This window comes from Mustela putorius, unplaced genomic scaffold, assembly GCF_011764305.1.
Source record: "Mustela putorius furo isolate JIRA1106 unplaced genomic scaffold, ASM1176430v1.1 tig00003896_pilon_pilon_pilon, whole genome shotgun sequence".
Classification (NCBI taxonomy): domain Eukaryota; kingdom Metazoa; phylum Chordata; class Mammalia; order Carnivora; family Mustelidae; genus Mustela; species Mustela putorius.
The window spans coordinates 2656044-2683886 of record NW_025422045.1 but is presented as its reverse complement, the minus strand read 5'-3'; the positions used below and the strand labels follow the sequence as shown (position 1 = coordinate 2683886).

The window sequence follows — 27843 nt, the reverse complement described above, 5'->3', positions numbered from 1 at the left end:
GTAAATGTTAGTGATGTGCAGTTACCTTCAGAGTTAGTGACCCAGTGAGGCAGCTGCTGCTGTTCCTCTCACTGGTGAGAGTAGTTCTAGGCCCTTCTGCGTTTTAAGAATGAAGCGTTCATTCTGGAAAAGGACCCTGGTAACGGTCCTGTCTTTATGGTCCGTTTGTGAACAAGATACTGATTTAGTCATGAATTCAGCTCACAAATATTTTTGGAGCACCTACTGTGTAATGGCTACCGTTCAGCAGAAGAGGGGGAACACTGCTCCAGGCAGAAGGCAGGGGCTGAGCCAAGGCCAAGAGGAGAGAAAGCACAGGGGAGTGCAAGGAGCTACCAACAGCTGGGGGTTGCTGGAGTCGAAGTGGGGGGCAGGGAGAGGTAAGGGGGAGACAGGGAGAGTCAGAGGAGGCAGGGAAGGTGAGGACAAAGCAGGGAAAGGTGAAGGGGGGAGTGGAGGGAGGTAGGGAGGGTGAGGAGACAGGGAAGGGGGAGGGGAGCACACGGTGTGAGTAGAGGCAAGGGGTGTCAGTGGAGGCAGGGAGGGTGAAGGGGGCGGGGTCTGAGGGGAGAGCATGCAGGGGTGGGGGGGTGGGGGTGGGGGGTGGGCGTGGGAGGGTGGGGAGAGCTAACTCCTCTGTGTGCAGACATCCGGACTTGGTGCCTGGCTTCTAACTCTGCCGGTCCCCAAACCTGTCCTCTCCATACATTCCCTCTTTCCCGCCTTCTTTCTTTTTTCTTGGAAGGAAAGTCCATTTGGCTAAAGCAGTTGAAGAAATGGGATACTCTTCTCTACCGTGACTGGCCTCCTTCTAACCCCTATCCTCCCCCGGGGGTTCCCCCAGGAGAGCTTTCCACGGCTGATCTTTAGTTTCCTTTAAAACAGATTTCATCTTCTTAGCGTTCTGCACTCTGTGTCCTATTCTGTTTGTCTTAGAGAAACACGGATTGAGCTCCTAGGCCAGCGGGAGAGAGCCGCAGTGAGGACTGCAGGCTGAAGCCTGCTAGGAACAGGGGCCCGGTTGGACCCCTCTGACAAAGGGAGTCTTCGAGAGTGGGAGCTTGGAGCATGAGGGTTTGATCTTTGTCCACTTTTGGCTGTGTGACTATAGTAGTTGCTCGACCTTTCTGAGCGCACTTTCTTCTTCTAAGAGATACTAACCCACCTTGGAGGAAGGTGTGGGGATTAAACTGGTTGATGTATAATGAAAAGGGCCTAACCTGTAGCAGGGCGTCAGTCTATGTTAGGCCCCTTCTTTAGGGGTAGGAAAAACACCACCACCTTCACTGCTGACCCTGGGGTGTGTGGGATCCCCAACTTCCCTAGGGTGGGAGCCCTTTAAGTCCTAGGCGGAAGCTGCTAGCAGGCTACAGGTGTCTCTGTTTTCCCCCCTAGCAGTGGCAAGCACCCCATCTCATGGCTTTACCCCTGTGACATCATGTGGCTCCCCATTACAACATAAGACCAGGTGCAGGGTCTGTATTGTACATGGGAAGGCTATGAGCCTGCACATAGCAGACTTTCAGTGAATCAATGTTGAAAGAGTGGCAGGTGGGTAGATGGACTTATTTTGCTTTCTACAGTATAGATGAGGGCTTCAAGAGTGTTTTTCAAGTAGATGGCAGGGAAAGGTTTCCAAGTCACGAAATAGATCACCAAATCTCTGGAAGTTTCAAGTCGTGAACCAGGCTTCAAATTGTGTGTTGGTTGGGAGCCAGGGAGGCAGAATTTCCTCTTGGAGAAAAGTCCTTGCTTAGTTTCATTTCAATCATTGCCCATAATATTCTTTCTCCCCTTCGTCCAGGGTTTTTAGCATCCCTAAAATGCTACACTTTCTCTAAGAGGCTACATATCTCAGTCGTCTTTCTATCTAGGTATGGCTCATGGATATAACTGGAAGCATTTTACAGATATTTCTGGGTGGCTAACCTAAAAAAAACTATCTTTTATACCAAAAGCCATTGAACTGTACACTTTAAATGGATGGATGAGTTTAAATGGTATGTGAATTACATATCAATATAGCTGTTTTTAAAAAACCATGCTCTTTGACTCTGTTGTGTATACCTTTTATTCATTGTGCTACGTGGAATAAAGATACGATAGCTGGTGCTCTGGCTTCCATCTTGGACTATAAGGACAAAGGCAGTACTCTAAGAATGGCAGAGTAGTGGGAAATGAGCTGGGTCCCTGAGGACATCATTAACCAAAGTCATTTATCCAGTTTTGGATTACACATCTCTAGGCTATTGTGTGAAATGGAAACAAATTTGTTTCATTTGAACTATTGCCAATTAGGTTTCTGTTATTTGGAGCTGCATTCAAACTTTATAGTTACCATATTTCATTGGGAGACTATGTCTTCTGGCTTCCTATCTCCTCTTGTGAAACAGGCAGATTTACTTGCATGGACTGCAGTCACTTTTGGGCCCTCATGTGAAGTGTGACCTCCTTGAGCCACGTTTTATTATCTGAATAGTGGAGATAATTATACTTTCCCTATCCTGCTTATTCATGGGATTGAGATAATCAATGAGATCCTGTGTGGGGAAGTACTTGGAAAATTAGAATGTGCTTTACAAATATTATGCATGAAGTTGTTATCACTGGCTCTCTATCTTTTTATTAAAATTGGACACATGAGGGAAAAAAGCAGAAAATGTAAATGCAGAGAGAAAAAAGGCATGTCAGCATTTCCTACCGACCACCCGTGGATTATCATCACCAGGGGCAGAGAGGAGTTGAAGCCACACTGCTCTAATGTGTCCGGGTGATTCAGCCGAATCTGACAGCCCTTATCTGTTTCTTCTTTAAAAAGCAGGAATCTGGTCTCTGTCTCCTGCAGTGCTTCCTTTGTTTCAACCACTCTCGATCTTCTTCCAACAGGCTCTGGAATGTAAGATTGGAGACAATGCTTAGCCTGGCATCTGTTCCACCTCTGGCAGCTCTGGGATAGCCCAAGCTCCAGCTAGCGAGGTTACTGGGAGGTGCTGGAGGCAGGCACGAACTGTAGCTTTGGGTAACCTCAGAGGGCATGTGCAGCAGAATGGCCATTTCTCCCCTGGGAGATGATGAAGACTGACCTACGAGAACCCAGCACAGAGGCAGGGGGGCTCAGGCCAAGAGCTGGGACGATGCCCTCATCCTCTCCTCCAGCCCAGAGGTGGGCTCTCTGGGGGCAGAGGGGCATACCAGCATTTTTGGGCAGTGAACTCAAGTGAGCCTAATTACTAAGGATCCCGATCATTCCTTCTGAGCATAAAGTCACTCAGGCTTCTCAAACAATAAGTCTTGGGCTTTTGGCTTCAGGGGACAGCCGGATAGAGAGATGACGAACCTACAAAGTGTAAGGGGAGGTATTAATGAAACCAATTTTCCTACCCAAAGGTTATTAATTTGAAAGGTTATTAATTTCCAGCAAAGGGCAATGATTTTTCACTATGATGACAGAATGAAATGCATCATATTTTATTAAAAGGAGATGTGAATGAGGATCTGAATAACTGCTCTGTGATTATTAAGAAAATGTCTTCTGCCTAGTTTGGCTTTCCCAAGCTTCAAGGCTGCCCAAGATTGTCCTCATCCCTGCCTTGGGGCTCCCAGCTTACGCTCCCTGTTTTGCTGGCTGCACTAGCCTCCTGGTCTTCTAAGTAAAAGCTGGGGTGTCACCTTGCTCTCCTACACCAGCCTTCCCATCCGTCTGAAGATTCGGGTTCCTGATTATCCTAGAATATTGCTCAGGTGCACATTGTTTCTTGCTTGGTTGATTGCAACAGCCCCCTAAAATGTCTCTCTCTCTCTGTCTGGTCTTGACATCCTCCCTTATGCTGCAGCTCAAAGAAGCTTCCTAGAATGGGAATGACCATCAGATCCTTTAGTGACTTCGAGCTTCGTGATGTTGCAGCCAAAACCAGCCCTTATTCCCCAGCTCTTCCCCTCTTGCTCCCCACAGTCAATGGTTCCCCTATCTTGGCCTTCTCTTTCCCCCTCTTCTGTCTCTGTGGCTTCCTGGTGAGCCCTGGGCCATCCATTAAAATTGAGCTCAGACATTACACCCTGGAGGAAGCCTTCTCATCTAGCCAGAGATCATTACTCCCTTTTGCCGCCAGTGCTGTATTGGGTCCTTGCTTCTAATGTGCTTGTCATGGGGCCTGGTCATTAATTTAGGTGTGCATTGTTTTCTCCAGACTGTGAGCTCGTGGGGGGCAGTGCTGGTGGCGGGATGGGGGGTGGGAGGTGGTCAATAAATGCTTAGTCAGTGATGTATTTTGTGGCATCCAGGTCTCACATCAAAGGCAAAGATTTGATTTGTCAACCATTCATGCACTGGCGTCAACTAAATATAACTAATTTTCTTTTATTTAGTGACGGAATTAGCTACATCTTTCTTCGTTGTAGGATAGCTGACGCCAGTGTTGAGCAGACTATATATGAAAATGAAATGGGGATAGAAATAGTACCTGTCTCATGAAGTTGTTACAAAGATTAAATAAGATATTTGTAAAGAGCTCAGAACAATTCTCGACACGTAATTAGCACCTATGTAAGGCTCTGTTGTTAAAATAAGTGCTAGTTGGAGCATGTGGTATTTTGCATTTTTGATCTGTGAAATCCTTTCTTTCTGCGAAAATTTATCCCAGTTGCCCTCACAGGACCAATTCTGTCTTATGTGTATTTACTCTGGATTTAGCTGGGAGAGTAAGTTCTCACACTGGTGCCTAGGGCCTCAGGGCTGTTAGGGAGAGTGCTGTGGAAAAGCAGTTGTCATGTAGAAAGGCCTTCAGAGAGCTGAAAGGAACTGGGCTCTCCCTGTTCTCCCTGGGGGCTTCTTTTAGCATGTAGAGGAGAGAGGAAGTTATGTATCTATGCACATTCATTCATTCATTTCCTCCACAGAAACTTATGAAGCATATATTATCATATTATGTCTCCAGCCGGCTAGGTACTGTTTGGAGGTGCAGAGCACAATCATGGTCCAGTGGGAGAGGCAGGTATGAGAACCAGTCATCCTGTGTGGTTGCTTGTGGGTGCTGCTGTGGAGGGAACACCTAAATAGGGCCTAAAGAAGACACCAAGGGAAGATGGGGCATCAACTGAGTCTAGAAGGATGAAAGATTCTTGAGGAGCTCATGTCTAGGACAAGCTTTTGAAGAAAGTGAGGCTCTGGTACCTAAAAAGAATCAGATTTAGTGGAGGACATGGGCTTCAAAGCGGATGCTATGGGGAAGAGGCCCTAGAATTCTCTTGTGCAACTCCAGGAGCTAGAGACGGAATCAATGGGTGAGTGTGACATGGGAGAAAATCTTAGACTTTAAGAAGTTCACAAAGATTCATAGTTGAAGAAATTGGGACAAAGAGAAAATAAGGGCAGTAAAACAAAGACCGAAATGCTAACAGATGAGCGCCCCATAGTCCACACGATGCGATCCTCCAGTGTTGCTGAAGATGGGCCACAGCTTATATTCTGAGCTCCTTATTGGCCAAGCCAGAGAGGGAAACAGGAGCTGTTGTAGGGTTCATGGTGTCCGGTTGCACACACTTTCCTGGTCTGGAAGCTTGAGACGGTTTCCCTATGCGTTATTGTGAAAAGAGGCCACTGGGCGAAGCCGGGTCTTGAACGCTATTCGTACAAAGTGTGAGGTAGCACGTTTTATGTTGACTGTGAGTGCTCATGGAAGCGGAAGCATGCCAAACAGCATGTAAGTCACGGTGAGTGTCTGTGAGGCTCTTCACTACCATCTAGCAGTGGTCTCTGTGATGGACCAAGGGAGGCAGGGGTCACTTCATGTCCCATGTTGGGTGGCAGGAAGGAACTGGGCTCCAGAGCCCAAGTGTCAGAGCCTCTATGCGAGCAGAGTCTGGTTGCCCTTCACAGAACATGGAGAATGGAGTATTCTCAGCCAAGCTATGGCACCAGGGACACATGGCTGTTGCCCATACCTGCATGTATACCAAAATCTGTCTTTCCCAGGCTTTACCTCCGCATGTAGCCAACTCTCTGAGCCCCTCTACCAGGGGATCCTTTTGGTACTGCAAACCCAGTGAGGCCAAATAGAATAGATTTTCTGTTTTCCCAACCCATTCTTCTTCCTTTCTCTCATTTCCTACTGTGATGCAAAACACCATCATTTGTCCATGCTGTTGCTCAAGCTAGAAAGTTTCCAGTAGGGATAGTCTCTCTGTCCCCGTGGTGACCTTCAAGAGTCACCACATACTGAGGGCTCAACCTCAGGATTATCTTTCTGTTCCCTGCCACTGACCTGGTCTAGAATCTCATGCAACTTTTTTTTTTTTTTTAAATTGTGGAATTGAAATAGCTTCTTAACTGTTTTATATTTTACTTGCAGAATTAACACACACTCATGGCATATGTATCTAGAATTTGAAAAATGCTGAAAATGAATAAAGAATCTCACCACTGGGACAGAAACACAAGTAATATTTGGAGTATTTCCTTCTAATCTCTTATTATGACATTCCATAGATATTTATTTGGAATATCTAAAATTGAAATCATATTATGTGAATGGTTTCATATCCCTCTTTACCTGTCATGATAATTTTCTTACAGCATTACAAATTCTTCAAAAGCATGCTTTTGAAAAGTGGCATCGTTTTTGTACTTACTCCGTTATTGTTGGACGTGTGGGTTGTTTTGGGTTTCTTTTTTTTCTATTACAACAACAGCCTGATGACCATCTTTATACATAAATCTTCATCTGAAAAAATCTATGAGTATTTTCTTAGTACAGATTTTCGAAAGTAGAAACATTAGCTCTGTAGGTGTGATCTTGTGCATATTTCTTTATGTATGCATATATGTCCAAATTGATCTTCTGCACTTTTAAAGCGAACATTTATTGAGCATTTCCTCTGTGGCAGGCACTTTTCCAACAGTCTTCTTTTTACTGACTCATTGAAACCTCACAGCAATTCTGTAAACAAGTTGTGAGAAAACCCAATGATTCTGTTATGAGCGGTGCGGGCGTGGGGGTAGAGGTGGGGGGGTGGGATGTGTTCCAATCGTATTCCCGAGGAGTAGCTCCTTCTCTAGGGGTATCTTCTACAATTGTTATTTTCTCCAGTCTTTAGAAGAGATAAGGACCCACCAGTGGTAAGAATCTGGGGATGAGGCTGTGGTTTTGAAAGGGGGACTATCAAAGGTAAAAGGTCGGTTCCTTGGAGGGAGACACCCCCCTGTAACCTGGAAAGCGGCTTGACGTTTGAAGGAGGCTTGAGGTTGCCCTCTGCATGACAGTAAGTTCCTGGAGCAATGAAACTTCCTCGAAATCAGTTGGAAGCAGAGGTTGGGTGCAGCCACTGCATTTCTGATATGAGATTCCTTGTGGCAAGTGATTTCTCCATTCCTAAGTCAGCCCCCAGGTTTGAGGACTCCCAATGTTTCATCAGGAACAAATTATTTAATTTTCTTTTGGGTAAGGACATCATTAGGTGGTGACTGCAGGAGCTTAGCTGGCACAGGAGGGAACCAGGGATTCTGCTGCAGAAGGCCTCGATGGGAGTCAGTCATTCTGTCTTCTGCCTGTAATGCCTGGGCTGGGTGCTTCTGCTCGGTTCCTGTTTGTTGAGCCCCTCCAGAGGCTGGTGCTGAGGACACGAGTGTGTAATACGGAAGCCACAGCTATTAATATGCCCCTCACATAGTGGTTTGTGAGATATCTTCATATTCATTGTTTAAATTGCTAACCTGTGTGTGAGTGTGTGTGCGTGTGTGTGTGTGTGTGTGTGTGTGTGTGTGTGTGATTTGTTAACTTTGGAACTTCGCTAACAGGCCCTCCTGAAAATAGTCCCAGACCTGAGACTGCTGAGAGGAGTCCTTTGGAAGATCGTAATGTCATGATTACTCTGAACAGCCCCCCAGTCCTCAGCCATGTGATGGAAGGAACCTATGAAATAAACATAGCCACAGCTCTTCCCTGGCTCTTGTGGTCAGGCCTGCAATTTGTACATGCACAGCACTGACTTCAGAATTTCTAGGGTGATGGCAGGATGGAAAAACTTCAATAAGATTGTAGTCATTGCTGGGCCTTTAGAAATTCAGCTCTTAGCTCTTGCTGATCTTGGGTGATAAGCAGATTCTGTCCAAGGCTGTGGTGAACAATGCTTCTCTTGAATCTTGAATCTTGAATTTTGCCTGTCACCATTTTGTTGTGAAATAAGATGATGAGGTAAGAGTTGGAAGGACAGCTATTTTCACAAGTCGTATTTATTCTGTTTTCTTTGTCTATTTTGGCCTGATTTTGCTAGCCATCTTATAGCCTGAAACTACAATCATTTTCTCCTTGGAGATTCAGGGGAGTAATTAGAGGCTATGTTTCTTGTTGGAGAGTTTTTTCTTCTTCCAAGCTTGCTTGCTTGCTTTCTTTCTTTCTTTCTTTCTTTCTTTCTTTCTTTCTGTCTTTGCCCCAATGTGGGGCCTGAACTCATGACCCTGAGATCAAGATCTGAGCTGAGATCAAGAGGCAGACACTTAACCAACTGAACAACCCAGGCTCCCTCCACCCCAAACTTTCTTCTTAGGCTGTGCTCCCCTGCAACTCTGGTAAGAATCAGAGTGAATTTTTTTTTTTTTTGTCTTTCAGAAAATCTGATTATGAAAGAGTGTGCCATTCAGAAAAGTTTTCCATGTGTACTGGAATCCTCTGGGGATAATGGTACTTGCTTCCCTAAAGTGGTTCCAAGCTCATGCACACATTCTGCCCTGAACAGGTTCAAGACAGGGTGACCAACTGTCTTGTCACACCAAGATGAGTTGGCCACTCTGGTTCAAAGGCAATGGGGTAAGTAAGTGAAGAGAGATAAGATGATAAAATTGCCATCCCTGTTGGTGATGATGCTGAGAGTTTTTAATCCAACACCCAGTGTACAATATACCTTCCTGCCTGGTCTTTCCCTGGCCTGACATGCTCTGCTGTTGTGTTTTATCTGCCTGGCTACCATCACTCTTTTTCCAAATCTAAATTCAATCTTCATTTCCTCAGTGGAAATTGCTCCCAGTTTCCTCACTTGGTCATATCTCCCTATTATTTGTTCTCTTAGGTGATTTCACTGTTGTAATTTTCTATTCGAATAGACATGACATAAATATCTAGCTCCCCTATTTGGTGGTAAGCTCCACACAAGCAGAACCTAGGTCTGGTTTTGCATTTATTAAAACTTCAGTCAGTACAGCAGGGGGCTGTGGAGTGTGCTGGTCAGGTACCCAGACCAGGAGCCATGTGGCTGGTGTTCCAGGTTCATTTCTAGCACTAACTACTCATGTGATCTTGGGCAAATTAACCTCTGTGTCTGAATTTTCTACCGTATCATCTGTAAGATGGAGATAGTAATAGTACTTACTACCTTAGAGAATTATCGTGAAGGTTTGATGCGTTAGTATTGATAAATTCTGTAATAGGGCCAGGCATGTAGTGTGTGCTATGTAAATGCTCACTATCATGACAGTTTCCCATATAAAATTTGATGAAGGGATGAACATTATCCTGAAGTGGATCACCGCCCTAAATTTAGAAACAAAAGTCATAAAAAGGTCTAGAAGAAAACAGGAGAAAATCTTAATGACATCAAGGATAGCAAAGATTTTTTTTTTTTTTTTTTTTTTTTTTTTTTAGGACACCGAGAGCGCCAATCCTGAAAGAGAAATTAGAAAAATTAAATGCATCTGATCTTTGAAAGATTCTACTGAGTAAACGAAAAGCCAAGCCAGACTGGGAGAAAATATTCAAGATACGTATAACCGACAAAGGACTTTTATCCAGAATATATAAAGAACACTTACACCTCAACTATAAAAAGACAACCCAATTATAAAATAGGCAAGAGATTTAAACAGCTACATCGTATAAAAAGATATACAAATAGAACATAAGAACATGAAAAGATGCTCAACATCATTATTCAGGAGGGAAATGAGAATTTAAACCTCAACGAGATACCACCTTTCCCCCTCTGAAATGTCTAAAATGAAAAAGACTGCCAGCACCCAGTGCAGGTGAGGGTGTGGAAGAGCTAGAACTTTCCATGCACGGCTGGCGGGATTGCAAAACTCTGCAACCACTTTGCAGAATTATCTGGCAATTTCTTACAGAGGTTAATGTTCCATAGGCTCAGCAGGTCCACGCCTCGGAGCTTACCCAAGAGGAATTCAAACATATGTCCACACAATGATGCAACTGTTCACAGCAGCTTTATTCACAGTAGCCACAAACTATTAACAACCCAAATACCCATCAACTGGTAACTGAGTAAAGATATACAGGAGATAGGCCATGGAATGCCACTCCACAGTAAAAGGGAACAAATTTCCAATACATGCAAACACGGAGCACGTGTGCATCTAAAATGCATTACACTAAGTGCAAGGGGCCCAACTTAGAAGGTTGCATCCCATGGGCGTCCAGGTGGCTCAGTGGGTTAAAGCCTCTGCCTTCAGCTCAGGTCATGATCCCAGGGTCCTAGGATGGAGCCCTGCATCATCAGGCTGTCTGCTCAGCAGGGCCAGGCATGAGCAGCAATGCCTGGGGAGGCCATCCTTGGGAAAGCAAATAATCTGGCCAGGGGGTTAGGGATGAAAGGGACCCGGAGACTGTCCTGGCATCCAGCCTGGTGACTGCCTGCTTTTCATTCTCTTTCTGTGCATCATCAACAACCTGCATTTAGTGAGGAATAATTCATTTTCCTGCTCTTATTAAGTAAGGATCTGGATAACACCAGCAGTCTACTCTTCTTAGCCCCTGGAGAGAATCAGTGCTACCACACCAAGCAGATAGAATTCCAGCGAAAAGCATCGAAACTTGACCTTTAGTTGTGTTGTGTGATACCATCTTCCTTTACAAGTTGACTGAATATAGCTCAGGGATGCCCTTTGCCCACCCCCCCGCCCCGACCATGACCAGGAACCTCTTATTGGTAATAATAATCAAGTCCATCTTCCTTATTTTACGAGTGAAACTGGGACCCAGACAGACCAACTGACATACACCAAACCAGTATCTAGTTAATGGCAGAATCAGAAAAACTCAGCTACCCCAACATTTAAGCCAGTGTCTTCCTACTCTGCTGCAGGAGAGGAGTCCCAACCCGTATCCCTGCTAGGTTTTGGGGATTCTGTTCCTGTCCCTGGCGTAAAGCTCAGAGGGCTCACGTCCTGTTTCTCACAAAGACTGATCCCTCCAAGTAAGGCCCCTGGATATCAAGGAGGTCGTGTGGCGTGAGTCAGGGTAGAGGGTTGCTGCAGCATCCTCTTGTCTATGGGAAGTGGTCCCAAACAACTGAGGTGACCAGAGTAAGAAAACTACAAGTCCCATGACCCCCACCTCACCCCGCCAACAAACACCTGTTATAGCTGTTGTTTGCCAGTCTCATCTTCAGACTAGAGGTCTTTGGGTTTTTCTGTTGTTGTTGTTCTTTTTTTTTTTTTTTTAAAGTAATCTTTATGCTCAGCGTGGGACTTGAACCACAACCCCGAGAAGAAGAGTCACATGGTCCTCCAACTGAGCCGGCCAGGCGCCCCTGGACTAGATGTCTTTTCCTTCTGCCACAGAGGTAGCACTGGAATTCTTACACAGCCCAGTGGCTGCGATGTTGGTGTCTGACCAAAGTCAGGCCAGGGGAAGCTACCCAGGAACTGGAACAGGTCTTTTCACAGCCCTTGGAATGGTGGGTCTTGGTTTAAAATCAGGTTGCCAAGTGCTATTTTAATAGGTCAACCGAATCATGTTCTTGTTGCAAAGTTTTATTTGGATGGCTGATGACTGCTTAGCTCTCGACTTTGGTCTTCATTTCCCCTTATCCCTCTGTCTTTGACTTGACCTACACATGACCTACACAATGGCCAAGTGATGGGGCAGAGGACCTTAACTCTTATTGTGGGGCTTAGGGCATTGTTGAATGGTATCCCAGTCAAGGGCTCTAGGAGTACTTGAGTCTTACCCCAGCCCAGCGCCCCCCACCTCACGGAGACAAGCACACTGGGACTGTTGGTGGGCGGGGATCCCGCATCTCTTCAGTGGAGACTCAGGCCGTCGGGCTCTTTGTCGGGCTCTGCCTCTGTACACTACTCATGGCCATACAGGTGGTCTATTTCTTGTTTACTCTGTGCACATCCTCTGCTAAGCCTTCTACTACCTTATCTTACTTTGTGCCTGCTGAGGTCCGTCTTCTTCTCAGCTCCATGGAAAGGGCAGACTCATGATGGATTTTCCAAACAGACCTCTGGCCAGGAGTTTGAATGGAAAAAGAGAACACCAATCCTTCTGGTCTGCTTCAGCTTTCCAGTGGCACGGCATCGGTGCTGCTGTTGAGGTGGGGGGGGTACCCTGTTAACTTTTGTTTATTCATTCACTCTTCTCTTTATCATTTCCCAAGTGCCTACTCTGGGCCAGGCATTGTCCCACCAAGGAAAGTTGCTCTTAGCTCGGTTGTTGCTGGAGTATCAGGTTTTCTTCCCTATTCTTTCTTTCTTTCTTTTTTTTTTTTTTTAATTTGACACAGAGAGAGAGAGATCACAAGTAGGCAGAAAGGCAGACAGAGAGAGAGAGAGGGAGAAGCAGGCTCTCCGCTGAGCAGAGAGCCCGATGCCAGACTCCATCCCAGGACCCTGGGATCATGACCTGAGCCGAAGGCAGGGGCTTAAACCACTGAGCCACCCAGGCGCCCCTTCTTTCCTATTCTTTATAAAAGGTATTTGTTGCTCAAAAGCAGGGTAAGAGCAGAAAACAAAATTTCAAAAAATATACTCACATTTTCATCATCCTAGTGGATTGACTTTTTATTTTCCCATGCTTCTATTCTGTATCCAGAAGCAAATACATTTTCCATGCAACCACAAGATATGATTGCTTTCTGTGCCTTTCATTTCACATTATATAATAAACCTCTCTCCATATTCCTACAGTGTTCACACTCCTCATTTTTAAAGGCTGAGTAATATTCCATGGGGGGGATGTTTCATAATTTATATATCCATTCCCCTATCTGGGACAAGCAGTATGTTTCCAATTTTTTAACCTTTGTAAGCAGAGCTGCAGTGAACTCCACACAGCAAGCTTTTCCTTTCAGAGAATTATTTCCACTAGGATGAACGACCTGGCATGGGGTCACTTGTTTAAATGGTGAGATCATTTTGCTGACATGGGAGTTGAAGCAATTTTACAAGTAGTCAGCTGCAATTATTACCAACCCAGAGAACCCCATAAGACCTGGAATGTTCTCATTAAAGGCGATGATGGGGGAACTGGGGAGTGGGTGGAATCAGTGAGGCAGGGTGAGAGGCTGCTTATGTGGCTATCATTAACTTTTTGCTAGTAACTCAGAGAACCTTATTTCATCCAGGTTTCATGACACCCCTATGAGTAGGTGCTATTCCGAAAGGAAACGTAGGTCTTGGAGTGGTAAGTGTCTTGACTAAGGTCACACAGGAGGTAGCTGAGAGAGGCCTCCCATGCCGAGAGAATCTCCCTGGTGCTTCTGGAAGTTCGGCATCGGCTCAGACCCACCAGCCCCCTTTGCAAGGCCTTCAGTTCCACAGGACAGTTGCTGGCCATGAGGTTGTTCGAATCAGCCTTCGAGTTGTGCTCTGTGGTCGAGAGAATGGTGGTGTTGAATTGCATTTACGTGTCAGCTTTGAAGAGGGTCCAGAGCCCAAAGTGGAGGCATTTCACATGAGGCAAACAACTGAACAGATTCTCGTTTGGGTCCATGGTATCTGTTTTTATAGACAACATGGTGTTAGATGCTCAGAATTGTGTCCCTCATATTTGGTTCTTGGGTGTAACTTGTTGGCAGATGTCTATGAGGTCCTAGTTTCCTGTTCACTTGTCCTTGTTGACCTTGAGCGAGTCATCGAACTTTCTGGACCTCAGTTTCCTCATCTGGAAAATGAGGATTTGGGAGCAGCCAGCTCTGAGGTCTCCATGGTGGTACAGTGAGACGTCCTTGGCTCTTTTAGTCAGTTGGACTGAGGCTCTAGACCTGGTTTTTCTCCCTTTCCACATCTAAAAACTGAGGGATTGGGAGAAGATTCTAGGGTCCCTCTGGGTCTAGGATGTGTGAGTCCTAAGACTGTCCCTTCTCTGAGTTGCAACAAGTAAAAGATGGCAGAGAGAGAAGTATTTGTGAAGCCAGGTTTCAGAAGGAGAAGTAAGAGTCGGAGTAGTGCAACCTGGGGTTCCTGTCTCTGTTTCTCCCAGAGAGGCTCCCCTCTCCTGTGCTGGAAGCTGACGCATTGCGAAGGTAAATGGTTACAGCCCAAGGAAAGCACTAAGCATTAACTTGGCCAAACAATCCCAAGATTACTCTTTAAGGCAAAAATAAGCCATGGGTGGGGTATGTGAGCTGAAGAATGTGCAGGCACTTGGGGGCCACCTACCTGATGACAAAATGAGCCGGACCCCAACCCTGAGCCTCCTTGGGGCTTCCCTGTGTTGTGGCTCAGGGCTGAGAGAACCAGTCATTGGTTATGATCTTAGAGACTGATGAACTACCATTCTTTCATCTTACCGCACATCGAGTGAGCACTTACTATGTCGCAGGGCTGGCTGAACAGTGTAGACACAATCGTGAATAAGACAGCTATGTTTTCAAGAAACTCGTGGACTTCTGGTGGAAGTATGTAAGTAGCCAGTGGCCGTACGGCTTGGTCAACATTTTGATGGTGGAAGAATAGAGGAGGTCTCTGCCCAGCTGCAGGGTGGCTGGCGTGGAGGCAGGCGGAGGAATCCCATGGTAGGGAGTGTCACCCGTTCCCCAGCGCATCTTGGGGATTCTGATCGAAAGCTCGTTCCATGGGGGAGAGAAGGACTAGGGAGTGTGGAAGGAGGATGGGCCCCTGTGTGGCCAGTGTGGTTACCTCTATGCTTATAGAACTTGAGGTCATGGCTGTGGCATGTACTCCGGGCCTTTCAGATTTTCTGAGACTGCCTCTCCCCTGAGACTCCTCAGGCCCTGGGGTCAGCATCACAGCTGTTCCCATCATCTTTGGGTTCACTTCCCGAGGAAGAAGTAAGGAGTGGTTCAGCGGCTGGCCCAAGGGGCTAAAAAAAATCAAACCAGGCCCAGAATCCCATTTCTCTACCTCTCCGTCCGTATGTCTAGGTTCTGAGACTGCAAGACCATTTTGACCATTTTTCCCTTGTTTCACTTTCTGTAAAATACTCTTCTGCACCCCAGTCTTCCCTTCACTGTCTGCATCCAGGGGCACCGGTAACTGCTGCATGTCAGACCCTGTCAGACCACTGACATGCACTCGAGCCGTTGCTGGGGCACCACGGGAAACAAGGGTGGAGGCCGAGTAGCGCAGAGGGAGGGGCACAGTCTTTGGAGGCAGTTGGCCCTGTATGTGATCCTCTGTCAATTACTAGTTTGTGTCATCTTGAAAAGTCCGCTTCACCTGTGGGAGGTTCCCTTTCCTTCTCTTCAATTGCCCCCCTGAACATCCGTGTCCTAGGGCTGTTGTGAGAATCAGATGAGACTTGCTGAAATGTTTACTACCGACATTCAATACACAGCTTCTCTTTCCTTTCAAAGCTTACCTCAGATCTCTTCTGTCTCATGACTTGACCCAACAGAGCTCCTTCCAGAAACTTGTTGGTATGTTTTTGCGAGGATTTTTGCCAGCCTGTTTAGCACCTTTCTGTGAGTTCTGTTTACATCTTTTAGGCAGCACATCACATGTGTTGGCAAGGATGCCGTGCTTTTATGCCAAAAGGAGGCCCCTTTTCGGAGTGAGATAAGTGTGTAAAGAGCCTCCCACATGTTGGAATATGGCAAGTTCTCAATGAATAGAGGTGGTTATTGTGGTCCTGAACAGAAGTAGTAACTGGTGTTTGCTGTTACATTTTTCTCTTTGAAGGGTCCTTCCCCGCCCTGTGGGTAACACATCATGAACACACAGAATACCAGATAGGAATAACTCTTCATGTCTAAGTGATACGGGATCCCTTTCATTTCAAAAGGTTGAATGGACCTAAAGATCAGTGTTGGGAATCTGCAAGGTACGGTTCCTAGGAAACCCCTAGGAGGACAGAGGTCTCACACTTGGCTTTTCTCTAACACACCTGCCTCAAATAGGTGCAATGGACATGCCCTCCTGAGACTCTCCCAGGAGGAGACTGTCCCTGTTTTGTTTGGGGAGTTATCTGTGCTTGGTTTTTTTCTCTGGCTGGAAGCCTGTAGTTATAGGCCGGCCTCCATGCAGGAGAGAGAATACAATACAACAATAAGGCAAGGGAAGAGCCTCAGAAACAGAGAGCGTCTTGTCAATAATGGCCAAGGAAACCATGAAAGAAAAAATAAAGAACTATGAGGGAAGGCTCTCCTTACTAGATAATAAAACCTACTGTAAAAATTCAATAATGCCAACTGTGTGTACTGGTGCATGGTCAGATAGACCAAAGAAGCAGAGCAGAGATCCGGAATACCTAAATACATAGAGGAATTCAGTATTTGATAGCATTTGCCTCTCAAATCAGTGGGGGTAAAGATGGACTTTGAAATAAATAGTTTTGGGAGAATTGGCAAAAGATAGAAAGATTGAAAAGTTGGAATCATACCTCACACCATAGACCAGAAAAACTCCAAATGGATCAAAATTTTTAAAAAAAGATTTTACTTATCCATTTGAGAGAGAGAGAGTGAGAGAGCATGAGAGGGGAGAAGGTCAGAGGGAGAAGCAGACTCCCTGTGGAGCTGGGAGCCTGATGCGGGATTCGATCCCAGGACTCCGGGATCATGACCTGAACCAAAGGCAGTCGCTTAACCAACTGAGCCACCCAGGTGCCAAAATGGATCAAAAATTTTTTTCTGTAGATTTTATTTATTTATTTGACAGACAGAGATTTACAAGTAGGCAGAGAGGCAGGCAGAGAGAGAGAGAGAGAGAGAGGGGAGGAAGCAGGTTCCCTGCTGAGCAGAGAGCCCGATGTGGGGCTCAATCCCAGGACCCTGGGATCATAACCTGAGCCGAAGGCAGAGACTTAACCCACTGAGTCACCCAGGTGCCCAAATGGATCAAATTTTTAAATGAAATGATGGAAACCATAAAATGGCTAGGAGGAAATTTGGACAAATGCCATTATATAACCTTGTGAGCAAGGATCCTCTGTGACTCAAAGTTAAGAACCTGTAAAAAATTATGAAATTAGACTGTGTTGTGATAAACTAACAAAAACCTGAGAAAAGAGAAAATAATTGCAACTCATAACACAAAGGACTTACCTCCCTGATAAATAGAGTGCCTGGAAATCAAGAAGAAAAAGACCAGAAAAATGGGCTGAGACCAGAAAGGAGCATTTCACAAAAAAAGAAATATAACTTATTCTCAGTCTCAGTAAGAAGAAGAAAAATAGAAATTAAAATCATACTGAGGCACAGGTCTTTGCTGTTGGCTTGGTAAACGTTAAAGAACTGGGTCACACACCTCAATGGCAAGGCTAGCAGGAGTGCAAAACAGTGTAAGGATAAGGGGGATTTGGTAACAACCGTGAAAATTAAAAAGGCCCTTGCTCTTTACCCAGCATTCCCTTCCTGGAAATTTACCCTGTGGTTGTATGAGCCCACAAATGGAATGAAGTTAATACAAGGTTGCTGTAGTATTGTCTGTAATTGTGAGATGCTAGAAACATCCCACATGTCCATCTGGAGACCAGATAACCAAACTGGGACACGGCCCTCAGTGGGATACCATGCAGCTGTACTGAAGAAATACATGTACTGAGTGAGAAGATATCTAGAATGGATTGCAACGTGACAAAAGTCAGGTAAAGAATGGCATCTAGAGAGATGATATCTTTTGTGGGAAAGTGGGAGATAAATAGATAAATTCACATTTGCTTTTATCTGCATAAAGACACATTGGAAAGGTCCAGGAGCAATTAATAAAGAGGTGGTTACCCATAGTGGGAGGCAGGGAGAAGAAATGGATGAAGACATGAGGAGGGAGTCAAGACTTTGCAAATCTGTCCATTTTATATTCTTCTCATCTGAGCCATATGAATGTCTTCTTCAAAAATCATCTTCAAATCACACAAGGAGCATAACTTCTTGTTTTCTATTTGCACTTGTATGAGGTACATTCATCGGGATGTTGTGCCTGTACCGCTGGACCCCTCCCAGGCCCCAGAAGGTTCTGGAAGCTGACCTTTCACTGCCTGACGGTGGCCCAAAGATGACGCTAGCCTCATCTATCTTCCTTGGCCTACCTCTCCACCAGGCTAGGCGTGTGCCTCTCAGACCTCTAACCATACCTTCGCTGGGGCCCTTGACTCTAGCTGTTGAATAGATAGGAAGGGAGGTCAGGCTCCCTCCCACGTGAGCTAAAAGAATGAAAGTGACCTCATGGGGAACTTCCCAAGTAGCCAGGAGTCTGGTAGATGGCAAAGTGCTAGGAGCCATGGGGAGCCAAGGTATGAGGAATTCTACAGAAGGAAGCTGGCTTGGCGCTTGGAAGCCGGGCAGCCAGGGCTGGGTCGGGGCCCAGTGGCGCCCACTCACCAGATCAGCTTCAGAAGGGGCGGAGGGAGGGAGAGGAGAGCACACGGTTCTCCGTCAGGAAGCTTCTGCCCAGGGCCTCTCGGAGACTGGCACTTCCTCGGCAGCCAGTCCATCTGGGCTGGTGCTCACGGAGCGCTGGGAGCGAGGATATTTTAGATGTGTCAAAAGTGATGAATGTTGGAGAGTGCCATCGGCATCACTGGGAACTCACAGTTCATACTGGAAGCTGAGATGTGCCAGGCCCTTTGGAAGGAGTTGAACTCCAGAGGAAACTGGCAAGTCTTTAAAAACGGCTACCCCTGCTCACCGTCCCAGGTGGCGGTGGCTGTGAGGAGCACTCTCCACGTGGTCAGAGCACTATGAGGCCAGGGAAGGTGTGGCGGGATGTGGCAGGGCCCGAGGGCTTGGCACAGGGAAGTGGCATTCATTCGAGTGCAGGGGACTATCCAACACGAGTGGGCACTGGGGGGCCCGGGGCTGGAGTCAGCACTGGGGCTGGGAGGCCGGTTGGTTAAGTGCTGCCGGCCAGGCCATAGTGGGGGCTGCAGCCCAAGCCAGTTGCCAGCTGGAGGCGAGCCCAGGCCTTGGCCCAGAGTGAGGCTGGAACAAGGCTCCAGTGTGTCTGGATTTGAAAACACCCCAGGGAATGTGTTAGTGGAATTCAGCATCTACCCCGGAGATAATGCATTCTAAGAGGAGGCTGCCTGCGTGTTCTGTTTCCAGTGTGGCCTTCTTTGGCACGTGGGGTCCCTCGTTCTCTGCTTCTGCAGGGAGGTGGTTCACCCCAGGTCCATGGGAGCCGGGGGCAGGGGAGGCTGACGTGGTGGCTGCTCTGGAGGAAGGAAGGTGGAAACACTCCCTGGGGGGCTGGGGTAGGGCGAGGAGGCTGCTGCAGGCCTGCGACAGGGGTGGAGAGGCATGAGAAGTCCGGGTGGGAGCCCTGGGCTTCCAGCGGAGGCCACAGGGTAGGACCCAGCCCAGCCAGGATTCCGCAGAAGGACAGAAGGGGGCAGGGGGTCGGGGCTGGATGGCGAAGCTGGCCTCAGCTCCTCCTGCCCCTGGTGTTCTCACAATACCTCTCTTTCTGACCGAATCCTTCGCTGTTTCCCCAACCACTCCCGCCCACCGCCAGGAGAGAAAGAGGAGAGTGCGGTCACAGTCGCCTTTGTCTTAGTCATCTTCGAGGCTTGGACTTCTTTCTGACTCGCTCACCTTGAGGGCCGCTCTGGTCTCTCCGCCCTTCTCGGTCCACATCCTCGCACTCTGACACTCTGCCCCAGCCAGAGCCACTAGGGAGGTCCCCGCCTGCCTGCCCTCTCTTGCCTCTGTGACTTCACTCTTCCGGCTCCCCCCACCAGTTCTCGTTCCCCTTCCTACACCTCAGCCTTCAGCTTGAAGGAACAAGAATGCACCCTTCAGGAACCTTCCGACAACTGGTTGGGCAAAGGGCCCCTTCTGTGTGCTCCCTGGGTCCCTGCGCAGATCCTGAGAAAGGGATTCTTTGTCTTTTTGCTGGCTTTGCAACTAGGCTCAATGCAACAAGGCGCTAGTTGCAAAGACCCCAAAGCGCCAATGCAACTAGGCACCCATGGGGTCCCAGTCCCTAGCACGAGGCTGGCACAGAGGTGGGTTATTGGCTGGATGGAATTAACGGGGTCATTTCTTTTTCCTGCTCTTCTGAGGGAGAGATTTGTCACCATGAGCCCATATGGAGAGGGAAGGGAAGGGTAGAGGCAGGGACCCTGCATTGTGTCACTTCTAATAATCACAGTCCCCTTCTGTGTTACGAGCTGGTAGACCACTAACACACTGATCCCTGCCTCTGTCCACTCTCTAGGAATGAGCTGGGAAAAAGGTACTAGTATAAGAAGAAAGTTCCAGACCTTCTTTGGAATCATGGGTGGTCCTTTGTCCTCACCTCCATGTCCTTCAGACCCTGATCCCATCTCCTTCCCCGCCCCCCTTCTTCTCTAATGCCTCATTTTCTTTCAAGCCTTATATTCAGTTCTTAAAAACTGCTTTTGTGCAGGCTTTTGTGATCTGAAGCTGTTTGTTGAGACATTAATAGGGGTGATGGGGAAAAATAATCTTGTGGTCAAATAAATTTGAGAAATTATATTAAGGAACATTAATCAGGATTCCTGTTGGCCAGACAGAGACATTAAGCCACTCCTTACTGTGCATTTAATCTGTAGAAGGAGGAGATGATATGCAGTGGTTGTCGAACACAATTACTTTGGAGCAGAGGGCCCCTGCCTCCCACATTCCTTTGTGTGGCCCTGCGTTTCTGGGACTAATATCCCATGGGACACACTTGAGGAAGTCCTGTTGGAGGACAGAGAGTTTTCCCATCATGTGTGCATCCTGGTAGAGCTGCGTTCACACTCGTGCGTGTGTGTCTTGAAGGCTGATCTGGACCCAGCTGCTGTAATGAAAGCAAGACCTTATGTGTGGGGCACCAGCCTGGGCACTTAGAGACAGGCATGATGTTGTAGTGGTGACGCAGGAACGTGAGGAATGTGCGAAACCTGCTGTGATCATTGTCGTCATATCCTTGTTAGCCAGAGATGACCATTCTCTTGACTTTTTTGGTGTATTTCCTTACAGTCTTTTCCTATGCGTATCTATGGCATGCAGGGTTTTATTTATGGGTGATCTTGAAGTGCAGAGAGTCTGTTGATTAAAATTTGTGGGATGAATAGAAATGGAGCCACCTTAGAACAGTATTTTAGCTGGCTGGGAAATGATCTTAAAAAAAAAAAAATAACGTAAGTTGAATTGTTTTCAAATTGTTGTCCTGGAATCCTAAGCCCATGGAATCTGGGGGCTGTTGTAGGGTGTGGGGTGGGGAGGGGATGCAGAAGTCAAGAGGGAAGGTTCCTGACTGCCCACCTCTGATTCTATCCAAAGAGCATTGCCTTCAGGTTTATCTTTTTAAAATATTTTATTTATGTATTTGAGAGAGAGAGAGAGAGTGAGAGAGAGCACGAGAGGGGAGAAGGTCAGAGGGAGAAGCAGACTCCCTGTGGAGCTGGGAGCCTGATGTGGGACTCGATCCTGGGACTCTGGGATCATGACCTGAGTCGAAGGCAGTGGCGTAACCAACTGAGCCACCCAGGCGCCCCAGGTTTCAACATTTACTGCTTGAGATTTTGTTTGTAGGAGGGTTTCCGTGGATGACATAGGTTTAATACCCATGGATCTAGACCAGTCATTTAACGGATTAAAGCAAAACAAAAACTGTGGGGCAGAAAACACGTGGAAATCCATTCCACATCTGGATACTGGATCTAGACCTCAGGTTTCCCAATACACCCCCAGACCCTCTTTCTACACGTTTTGCACTTGCTTGTTTCCTCCTGGCATAGCTTCCAAAGGGAAGAATGAGAGGCAGCAAGGAGCATGTAGCAGCGAAGACACCGTGCTAACTCCATGCAGAAGCAGCTGGGGGGAAGGTTCAGAGCAATCCCATCTGCTTCCTGTTTCAGCCGTCTCACCGCGGTCCTTCTTAGGCTGGGCCTTGACATGTAAAGAAATGTATGCTCAGAGCAAGGGCTGCTTCTGCCAAGAATAACTCATAAGCAGACACAGTACAATACCCCAGTCTCCAGCGAAATGAACTGTTTAATCAAAACTGCTGTGTTCTGTAAATATGCAGTCTATTGATGAAGAGCTCTGCAAACAGGGGCAGCTCCTGAGCAAGCCTCCTGAGAGAATGCGGGACGAACTAAAGAAGACAGGGAATAATGGCAGATGTGCCTGTCTTGATCGCTGGTGTGTTGGGGGGGCGGTTCCTGCAGAGGAGGGGGCCAGGTCGAGTTCTCATGTATGTACCATATGCAACATTCTGCACTCGGGGCAGCGGTGGGCGGGGACAAAGGGGACAACAGAGGTATTCAGAAACACCTCTCTCAAATCTCAAATCCTTCGCTTTGCCTGGCTGGTTGTGACTGCGGTCCTTTTTTTTTTTTAAGATTTTATTTATTTATTTGACAGAGAGAGCACAAGCAAGGGGAGTGGCAGGCAGAAGAAGGAGAGTCGAGAAGAAGGCTCCCTGCAGAGTGGAGAGAGCCAGATGTGGGACTCGATCCCAGGACCCTGGGATCATCACCTGGGCCAAAGGCAGAGGCTTAACCGACTGAGCCACCCAGGTGCCCAACTGTAGTCCTTTTGATTACGATGATGTTAATACTCATTGTGCGCCTCCTGGGCCTCGCTCGATTCACTAATCCTCTCACAAGACGCCAAGGCAGCCAGAATCATCCTCAAATACAGGCAGTTTGGTTCTAGAGTTGACATTTTTTTTTTTAAAGTGATGAAGCTTATTTATTTATCTGAAGTGTAACTTAGGCACCGTAAGATGTGCAAACCCTGAACGTACGGCTTTGCGAGGTTCTGCGTGTGTTTATGACCAGTGCAGGCACCGCCCAGAGCAAGTCAGGGAACACGTCTGTTCCCAGAAGTGTTCCCCAAACCTGTGTCCAGGGAGTACCACAAAGACGTAATTGCTCTCCTGATTTCCCTCAGCAGACATTATTAGTTTGGGCTCTCCTTGAACATCTGGTAGGTGGGTTCGTGCAGCACGGGCTCTTTTGCGGGCAGCCCCTCTCCCTCAGTAGTCCGTGAGGTTCTTTTGTGCTGTTGCCTGTACAGAGCCTGCATCTTAGCCGCTGTGCCGTACTGCCTTTTGTCAAGTGAACGAACTCTGTGTTGCCTTCTGGAAATGTCTTTTGGAAAATGGTTTGGGGTATGCAGGGTCAGCTGAGCCTGAAGGGTTCACCTGAAAAGGTTAGGTTCAGGACAGGGTCAAGAAGAGAAGTTTCTCTGAGTTGAGCAGTTGCAGTCCCTCACTGTTGAGTTCCCTGGTCTTAGGCTCACTGGCAGAAGCACAAGCTTCTCTTTTGTTTTCATGTTTCTCTTTTTACAGAATGAGCTTCATCCCTGCCACCTCCTCAAACATGCTAGCAGCCTCCTCTGGCATTTAGGGCAGTGGTTTTCAACGGAGGGGCCATCTTTTCTCCCCCTTCCCCTAACAGGAGCCGTTTGAAAATATGGTAGCCAATTAGAGATATTTTTGCTCAGCAAGACTGGGGCAGAGGTTGCTACTGGCATCTAGTAGGTGGAGGCCAGGGATACCGCGAAATATCCCACAATGCTCAGGACAGCAACACCCCCGACGCCCTTCCAAATCATACAGCTCAAAATGTAAATGGAGTTAACTGTTGAGAAGCCTTGGTCTCAGGTCAACGCTGAATCTTTTCTTTTCTTTCTTTTTTTTTTTTTTTTTAAAGATTTTATTTATTTATTTGACAGAGATCACAGGTAGGCAGAGAGGCAGGCAGAGAGAGAGGAGGAAGCAGGCTCCCCGCTGAGCAGAGAGCCCGATGCAGGGCTCGATCCCAGGACCCTGAGATCATGACCTGAGCTGAAGGCAGAGGCTTTAACCCACTGAGCCACCCAGGCGCCCCTCAACACTGAATCTTGAAGGTGGTTCCCTTTTCTGATACGGGAAGAGAAGAAATAGGGCGCAATGGAAAGAGGTCTTGACTCAGAGATAGAAAATCCCTAAAAGTTCAAGGCCCTCCTTCTGCCAACCAGCTAGCCATTTGACCTTGTTCAAATCACTTAACTTCTGCGAGGCTCACTTCCCTCGTCTTTTGCTGGGAAGCGTGCCGCCCGCCTCTCCCACTTACTGACTTCTCAGGATCAAGTGAGAATGTCAATGAAATTGCCTTGAAATGCTTACATGTTATTATTTTATTTGACTGTGACAGCAAAGCAAGCGTCTAGGGGTGTTTTTGTGTCTAATGTCAGTGCAAGAACATTTCCAGCGTGATTCCTGTTTCCTTGCGTTCAGTTTCCAGGGCCATAGCCTCATTCTCACACTTGTGTGGGGGAAGGAGCTCCTCTACAAGGGTGCTTCCTGGAGCTGTGGGCAGAGCTTCAGACGTCCCTGCAATCCTCTGAGGCGGTGGTTCTCGGCACAGGTGCAGTCCTGAAATTCCTTTTTGAATTCTTGTGAGACCCCCGCAAAGGGGTTCATTTAAGAAAAACAAGGTATCTGTAGTGCTTGATCTTGAGTTCGATGTTGTCACACGAGAGGCGGGGGGCTACGGGCCATTGTAGGTGAGGATATGGAGTGTTATGACAATGTTTGACGGCGTATTGTTCGGCTTCAGTGCGTCATGGCATGGAGAGTAGACAGGGGTACAACACCCTGTGAGAAAGGGGTAGAGGTCCCAAGTTGTGCAAAGCTTGTACAAAAAAAGTTAGCTTTTTGTAGAACCTTGTAGAGTTTTACTTTGTGAGTCAATAAGAAAACGAAGTGAGGCAGTAAAGAGTTCTATTCAGGGGCACCTGAGTGGCTCAGTGGGTTAAAGCCTCTGCCTTCGGCTCAGGTCATGGTCTGAGGGTCCTGGGATCAAGCCCTACATCAGGCTCTCTGCTCAGCAGGGAGGCTGCTTCCCCCTCTTTCTCTCTCTGCCTGCCTCTCTGCCTACTTGTGATCTCTGTCCATCAAATAAATAAATAAAATCTAAAAAAAAAAATTAAAGAGAAAGAGTTCTATTCAAACACAACGTCGAAGGGAGACTCAGTGTGGTAAAGAATAGTGTGGAACGTGAGTAGCAGGCCGGCCATCATATTGTAATTATTAATAATATAGGCAATGGTTGTTTGGAATCTTGATGCTGAGTAAGGGACAGGCAGGTAGGTAGGTAGGGAGAGATGGGTAGGGGCTATGGGATCAGGCTCACAGAAATTCCAAAAATGCTGAGATGCCAGGAAAACAGAGATAAGGGAACAAACCTTGCCCTAGGCATGTGTGGGGGGAGGTCTCTTTTCATGACAGTCACCTGTGACCAACACGGAATAACCAGACTCTAAAAAGAAGTAAGCCATTAGAGATGTTATTACCGGTTCTTACTCAAGCCAAGACATCACAAGAATGATAAGACCACAAGCTCCCTGGTCAGTTCTAAATTAGAAGACTGCCAGTAGAAGCCCACATTGGCAACCCCATGGGAATCCCTCTCGCTCCTGAGAGCTTTTTTCTGTATCTTCGTTTACTAGAACTCTATCACTTTCCTCACTCCCCTTTATCTGTGAGATTTATCCTTCAACTCTGTGACACAAGGACCTCGCTCTCCTGCTTCAATACAAAGGTTGTGATGGGCTGAATCTTTTTAAAAGCAAGCCGCCTCTAGTATTCAAAAGTTTGTAGCAAAGGACTTTTGCTTCCAGCCAAGATGGGAGAAGAATATTCAGATTTGTCCTCTCACGTTAAACAACTGGACAAAATATGTGAAACAACAGTTACCACACATTTGGTAATGATAAGCATAGGACAGTGAACTTGAGAAAGGGGAACTTGAGAAAGGGGAAGCAAAAGAACAGGGAGCGTTTCCAGCAGATAGGTCCCTCCTCTGGGGGGGGGAGACAGAGCTGGGCGCCTCACTCCGGGCAGCCTGAGCTTACAGGGAAGAGTGCGGAGGAGGAGAAAGCCCCAGAGGTCTGCAGAGGGGTTGCCTTGAGTTTTCAGCGGATGGAGATGAGCCCAGACATGTGAGGTTGGGGAAAGAATGACCAGAAAGGAGTAGGGGATCAATCCCCAGGTACTCATGGGGCTGGGAAGAGTTTGTGTTCCCACCAGCAGAGTGAAAAAAATCTTGTTAACATAGGACATTGGCTAGAATACTGAAAAAGTTACCACTCAGGGGATGCCTGGGTGGCTCAGTTAGTTAAGTGTCTGCCTTTGGCTCAGGTCATCATCCCAGGGTCCTGGAGTTGCGTCCTGCATCTTCTCCCTCTGCCTGCTGCTCTCTCACACTCTCTGACCAAAGAAACAAGCAGAGTGATAATTCAGGAGCAGGCAAATTAGCCCGAGACTAGAGGTTGCTCTGGTTCCATTTTATAAAAGCTTAAAAGCAAGCCTCAAAAGGATCAAACGATTCTCGATAATTGAGCTGCATCCCAGAACAACGCTAAAGAATATTTAGGAGAATGCAAGGCTACCCAGCACCAACAAGGTAAGATTCATGCTGTCTTGTATGTAATAGAAAATTACCGGGCATGCAAATAAGCAGGAAAATATAACCTATAATGAAGAGAAAAATCAATGAACTGAAACCAACCTGGATATGACAGAGATGATAAAATCAGTAGACAAGAACATTAAAACAGTTGTTCTAACTGTATTCCATATGTTCCAGAAGGTAGAAGGAGATGTAAGCGTGGTGAGAAGAAATATGGGAGATATAAAAAAAAAATAAATAAAAATTGAACTTCCAGGTTGACAAATGATGTGTGAGACAAACGATACATTGGCCGGGCATTGCAGAAGAGAAGATTAGTGGACTTGAAGGCATAGCAATAGAAACCATCCAAAACGAAACAGAGAAGAAAGACCAGAAATTAAACAACAGCACATTGGGGAGTTGTGGGGTAATTTTTGGCTCCTTCTATTTGTATAATTAGAGATTCCAAAGGGGACGAAAGAGAGGGGGACAGAAAAAAATGTTTGAAGGAATAATGGCAGAAAAATGTATAAATTAAATGAAAATGATAAACGTTTCCATCCAATAGCTCCAAGAAACTGGATGAATCCAAGCACAGGAAATATGATAAAGAGATGGTACATCTGGGTGGCTCAGTGGGTTAAGCATCTGCCTTTGGCTAAGGTCATGATCCCAGGGTGCTGGGTCTCACGGCCTTGCTCAGCAGGGAGCCTGCTTCTCCCTCTGCCTGCTCTGCCTGTACTGCCTGCTGCTCTCCGTGCCTCTGCTCTCTCTCTCTCTCTGTCAAAGAAATAAATAAATAATCTTAAAAAAAAAAAAAAAAGACCCCAAGGCACAGCATTATCAGATTGCTTAAAACCCGTGGTAAAGAAGAAGTCTAAAAAGCTGCCAGAGTAAAAAGTCACATTGCATACAAAGGAACACAAGAATTTAACAGACCTCTCCTGTGGAAGCCAGAAGACAGTGGAGCAACATCTCTAAAAATCAAAGAGAGGTGTGTTTGGAACTCCACTGCCTTGGGGCAAATGTAAATTGACAGATACTGGGAGGGAGTCTCCTCGCCAAGGCCAAGGTCAGTACGAGTAGGAAAGTGAAGGCACTGAGGCAAAACTAGGGAGGCAGGAAAGGAGCCGTGGTCACCAGGAGCTGGTTGGGGTGGGGAAAGATGAAGATGTGAAACACAGAATTTTTAGGGCAGTGAACTACTCTGCAGGATACTATCATGGTGGATACCTGTGTTATACATGTGTCAAAACCCAGAGAACTTTCAATGCCAAGAGTGGACCCTGATATAAACGATGGGCTTTGGGTGACATTG

At 46.8% G+C, this 27843-nt stretch overlaps 1 protein-coding gene across 1 annotated transcript in view; it reads right to left on the bottom strand.

Moving 5' to 3' along the window:
* The window catches only part of LIPC (lipase C, hepatic type), a 148964-nt gene that overhangs the window by 26412 nt on the left and 94709 nt on the right, over positions 1–27843 (bottom strand). The window contains exon 3 of the mRNA XM_004777287.3: positions 2702–2889. Within this exon, the coding sequence (XP_004777344.1) occupies positions 2702–2889 (188 nt within the window). The remainder of the gene's footprint in view (positions 1–2701; positions 2890–27843) is intronic.